This window comes from Sander vitreus, chromosome 16 (assembly GCF_031162955.1).
Source record: "Sander vitreus isolate 19-12246 chromosome 16, sanVit1, whole genome shotgun sequence".
In the NCBI taxonomy this organism is placed as follows: Eukaryota; Metazoa; Chordata; class Actinopteri; order Perciformes; family Percidae; genus Sander; species Sander vitreus.
The window spans coordinates 20,627,930-20,633,492 of NC_135870.1; the positions used below are offsets into that span (position 1 = coordinate 20,627,930).

General features: G+C 40.9%; 1 protein-coding gene across 1 annotated transcript in view; it reads left to right on the plus strand.

The window, feature by feature from the left end:
• Positions 1 to 802: 802 nt before the first annotated feature.
• The window catches only part of musk (muscle, skeletal, receptor tyrosine kinase), a 30,871-nt gene continuing 26,110 nt past the window's right edge, over positions 803 to 5,563 (plus strand). The window contains exons 1-6 of the mRNA XM_078271964.1: positions 803 to 830; positions 999 to 1,125; positions 2,713 to 2,864; positions 3,228 to 3,355; positions 3,972 to 4,113; positions 4,278 to 4,402. Coding sequence (XP_078128090.1) covers positions 803 to 830; positions 999 to 1,125; positions 2,713 to 2,864; positions 3,228 to 3,355; positions 3,972 to 4,113; positions 4,278 to 4,402 — 702 coding nt within the window. The remainder of the gene's footprint in view (positions 831 to 998; positions 1,126 to 2,712; positions 2,865 to 3,227; positions 3,356 to 3,971; positions 4,114 to 4,277; positions 4,403 to 5,563) is intronic.

The following is a 5,563-nucleotide window of genomic DNA, read 5'->3' on the forward strand; positions in this document are numbered from 1 at the left end:
CTGATCTGAATCCACATCTAAACAGTTGCTGCCTCACCCCTCTTCTGCTGCTACAGTATCTTCCTCCATCCCTTTTCCCTTTGAACATGTCTTTTCATTGTTTTTACTCCCCCTCTCATTTTCTCCTGCTCAAAATATTCACCCAGAGTAATAATAATGCTGAGTTGCTTTCCCTTTTACGCTTGTCTCACTTTTCCGAGAAAAAAAATAATCGTAAAGCCTATAACTCCCCTTCGTGATTACCTATATGGATGAAATACATATTGGTCACATCTTTACTTTGGAGTTACCTAGTTTGTATCATGGAAAATAACAGGTGGTTCCAATAACTTGTATACTCGGTGTACGCAGAACTGGTAATTTACCCACTTTCCTTTTTAACAAAGACCATCTGTGAAAACGAGATAGTGGAGAACAGTGTGTGCACTGGGGATGGAGCCTCTCCTTGAACCTCAAATTACATTGCTGTCCTTGCATCAACTTCTGCTTTAATAAAAAATAAATACAGCCTAAAACTCGAGTTCAACTATATGTCTTTCCCTCTCTGTCATCCTCTCCTCCCTCCAATCCTTTTCTTCTTTTCTTTCTCCCTACTTTATCTAAAGTTGCAAAATCTCTCTTCCCCTCAAGTCACTCCTCTTCTGCTCTACTCAGGTCAAAGTTGGAACAAAACCTCTGATATCGTCCCATTAGTCAACAGTCATAGGACGCTGAGTGACTGAAACAGACAACTCAATCTGAAATACGAATGCCAAGAATGCTAAATAATTTGGCTGAAAAGATGCAGCTGTGATTCAGCTCTATGGCTCATTCAGCCAAGTGTGATCATGGTCACAATATATTGCACAGAAAATCAAGAAGTCCAGTATCTGGTGATAGGGTTGATTAAAAAATACTCTTGTTGCATTTTATCCCACATGTCCCTTTTGCCAAATACTGTAACAGTTTCTTGTTTTGTAACAAAAGTCTTGATGTTTTCTTTGTGTGTTCACCGCTAGCGCCTCGTATCATCACCTTATTAGAGACAGTGGATGTGCTACTGGATCATAATGCCACCTTCATCTGTGAGGTGGAGTCCCGTCCCCCCGCTGACATCACTTGGACCAAAAACAACCACCCAATAATGTAAGTTTACACCGAAACCTACAGCATTCAGACTGAAGTGCGGATCGGGCCGCATTTTTCTGTCCGAGCCCGGCCCGCGTCCGACAGAGCAGTAAACGAGCCCGGCCCGAGCCCGACAGGCATTAAGATATTTATGTCCGAGCCCGACACATTTTTTTCTCATACTAATGACACGTCTACGTTTGTAGGAAGGCATTCGGAAATGTCAACAGATGAGCGCATCAGCGCACACGGGGCAACAAGCGCCTATATAATAAGCTTTTTTTTAATTTAAAATGTTCAATGCCTTATCGCGCTGATGTGACCGAGACCCGAACACCATTTCTAAACCCGCCGGGTCCCAACGGGCTCGGTTCGGGTATCCATCCTCTAATTCAGGTACTAATTTAGGAATCTACCCTTGCAGGTTAAAGTTTATGACCAAAATGAAATGCAATCTGTGGAATATGGTAACGTGATTAAAAAGCCAGTAACCATAGTTGCTGAGAATGGCCTTACAAGGCTAACATTGGCAAACATGTACCGTTAGCTTCTAACTTAGGCCATCACAATGCTACAGTTAAATGATAAAATGGCAGTAAATTAAAACAATTTTCAAAAGTTTGTGACGTCAGCATATCCTACTATAAAAAATGATGATAAAACATGTAACACTAGCAGCTAATCAGCTAATTGCAAGGCTACCATTTGGTAACATGTTAATATTAGCCACTAATTGTGGCCATTACAATGCAAAAATCAGCAAAAAAAGTATAACATATACTAAGGTCATCTGAAAATATTAGTATTCGCCAACAAGTCCTCCAAATACACAGGTTGATTATTTCTACCCTCTAAAATAACCTATGAAGAGTTAAATAAAATAGCCACTCTAGCGCTGGCAGGAAATACGACCCAAAAGAGCGTTTTTCATCCTCAGTCACAGTTCTAATAACACATTGTTAACATAGTGAAAAGATCGCAGTTTGGTTGAATTTCGGTGAAAAAGACTTCTCGGTAATGTTTACAAAAATTAAAATCAATATATTTGTTATGTTACTTCACTTCCGGTCACGCACATGACACAGAACGTGATGTAGTTCCATTTGTTCCTTAAAGAAATTACAAACAATAAATGTGTCGTAATTGCAGCTTGAACATGTCAGATGGCGGCGTTGTTCAGTGTAGGGAAGTCTCGTATTCACCTACATCACATTTTATCATATGATTGTTCTGTGTAAGGTTCATACTGGACAAAGAGTATATTTCTGAAGCTATTAAAGCAACACCAAAGCTTCTTTTGTACGTTAAAATAATGTTTCCTAAATCGTTTCAGTGGTTCATCAACTCGTAACAGGATGAACAGCACTTCTGCATTCGCTTTGCGGCCCTCTATCGGCTATAACCGCACTATGCAAGTTTGCCAGATCGGGTAGCGGCTGCGGTAGGCTAAATTATTTACGACAGCGGTAATGGACAATTCCGCTTCCAACCTGTAGGATGACCGAAGAGGAAAAGTGCTTTGGTGTTGCTTTAATATTTTAAGACAATTAAAACGTTGAAAACTTCTGCTCACAATCAGACTCTTATTTGTTTGGCACCCACCAGGTACTATGATCCCCGGTACATTACCAGGGAGCACGGCCAGATGCTAAGCATCCCTCATGTAAGAGAGACAGACAAAGGAGAGTACTGCTGCCTGGCCAGTAACGGCATTGGAGAGGCAGCAAAGAGCTGTGGAGCTCTGCAGCTCAAGATGAGTATGTCTGCTTTCTTTCAAGTTTGTAGGGCTGGAGTCTAGAAAATCTTGATCTTGATTTTTAAGAATTTGCAGATGGTATAGTTCCATCAAGAACAGCGCACTCACAGTAGCCCAACAGAGCAAAGTGCAATAAATACACCAGCACTTTAAACACACTTTAAAATGTCTTATGTTGATTTTATGTTGATTTTAGAGTGGTTACCTCTGTTACATGTCTGTGTTGTGAAGCAACAGATTGTAGCACTATGCCCAAGACAAGTTTTCCCCTCCGGGACAATAAACTGTATTCTATTCTATTCATTGAGATAAACAGCTAAACCATTGTATCTTGTCTCTTATGTCTTGTCTGTCTCTCCAACAGAGCCACAGATCAAACGTCATCCTACCAATCAAACCTATCTGGTAGAATCCAAAGCAGTGCTGCCCTGTGTTACCCTCGGCAACCCCAAACCAGAGGTCACCTGGCTCAAAGATGATGAGCTTATCAATGTATGCGCTTTTCCCCCCCTTCAACACATAGAAAGTTGGTCTCGGGAGGGAACTTGTTTTGGTGGAACATTTGCACCCACCTTAAAAGAAAATGCCACATATAACATAAAATGAAGTTAACTTGTTCACACAATACAGTAACGTGAGCTATTTAAATAAGCTGGATACATGGTTAAACGTAATTTGGTCTTACCAGTGTATTGCCCTTGTGTAAAAATACTTTGTCTACAGCAATCCCCACCAATCGGTCCCAAAACGTCCCAGTTAGATAGTAAATGCCTTAACGTTAAGCATATTTTTTTGTAAATGGTTACAATTATTTCGCAAAGAACCAAGCACTTGTAGCGTGTAGCTTGCTAGCTCGAAGTTTGTTGTTGTTTCCCGAGTTTTGCAAGGCGAGGGACATCAGCTGGAACACAGGCGATTATCCGGTAAATGAACTGTTGTTGATCCAGACTAGTATTCATCTGACCAGGGCTGGGAATAGGTACATACAGCATATTAACATAAAAGAGCCCATCTGTTCTTGGCTTGGTTTCTAGTGTTCCATAAAAAAAGAAGAAGCTATATGTTAAGATGTCATTTCTATCTTTAAAAGTGGTCTCATCTCTCCCAGTTCAGTGACCGTGTTACCATTCTTGACTATGGTACATTGAAGATCCATAACATACAAAAGGAGGATGCAGGACAGTATCGCTGTGTGGCCAGGAATAGCTTTGGTTTGGCCTTTTCAAAGCCTGTCACCATAGAGGTACAGGGTATGTATTTTAACGTGGTTTCACTTACTATGCATGGTACAGTATATATATGATGTACTTTAAAAAAAACTCTAATTCAAACCAGTGCATTGTAATTGTTTGGCTGCAGTATATGTGTATGAGTTTCTGTGTCTACACTGTGTGTTGTTTGTGTGTGTGTTCAGCTCCAGCACGAATCCTGCTGGTTCCTAAGGAGAAGAGAGTAGCGTATGGTAGCCAGATTTCCCTGGAGTGTAACGCCACAGGAAATCCGATCCCCACCATCACCTGGCTGGAAAATGGGAATACTGTGAGTGTATTTTTCTGTTGAATTTTATCTCTATTAGCCACATATAATGTGACACTAAGGCTTTTGGACAAAGTAGACAATGTTACTGTGTAGGTTCCAAATCTATGCTACAGTATGTGAAGATGAAGGTTTCAGAAATACAACTTGATGTGCAGACTGCAATGCACGTTGGCTTTCCTGACTATATCCTCTGTTATTGTCAGAGCCTGTTCCCATTGTGTTAGGCTCTTCGGCTGACAATGTGCCAAAGAAATAACATTATTTATGGTGGTTACTACATCCATCCATCCATCCATCCATCCATCCATCCAGGCCCAATCCCCTAGGTCTCTTGTAAATGCTTGTAATCTTACTAGGAATATTGTTGTCGCCTTCACAGCGTTTGAGTTTGGCTCAAATGTCAGTCAACACAGCCAGCATCAGAGACATTTCATCACGTAGCTGACATTGCGACACATTGTCAGCCGCAGAGCCTAACACAATGGGAACAGGCTCTGACAATAACAGAGGAGATAGTCAGGAAAGCCAACATGTATTGCAGTCTGCACATAAAGTTGTATTTCTGAAACCCTCATCTTCACATACTGTAGCATAGATTTGGAACCTGCACGGTAACATTGTCTACTTTGTCCTATTAGCAGCAAACAACCGAAGAACAGACACAGGGCTAAAGACACAAAAATTGACTGCATAAATACAGTGACATACTATATATTTTGGGAACAAATCCATTACTTGTTCAGTACCAGTCCTCCAGTGGATCTCTCTTTTGGTGTCAGACATACAGATCTGCATGTTTACATATCCCCATTAGGTCTATAGTGTCCCATTTGTTTTGTTCTAAAGAAGCAACACGATCTGTTCTAAAGTGGTTTAAACTAAATGATGTTCTCTTTTGAGACAGCCGTCACTGTACGGCTCTCCATGACAACAGCAAATTATTTTATAGTAATAGGGTTATGTGCATGAGCAGGGGGAAACCAGGACACTAGGAACACAAATCCACACATACAGTAAACTGTAATGCAAGCTACAAAATAATACTCACTTATGCCTCTCTGTACGGCTCTCTCTCTTTCTGTCTCTCTACTTCACACACACACACACACACACACGCACACACACACACAAAGATTGGCTGTGGGATCAGTGATATAAACA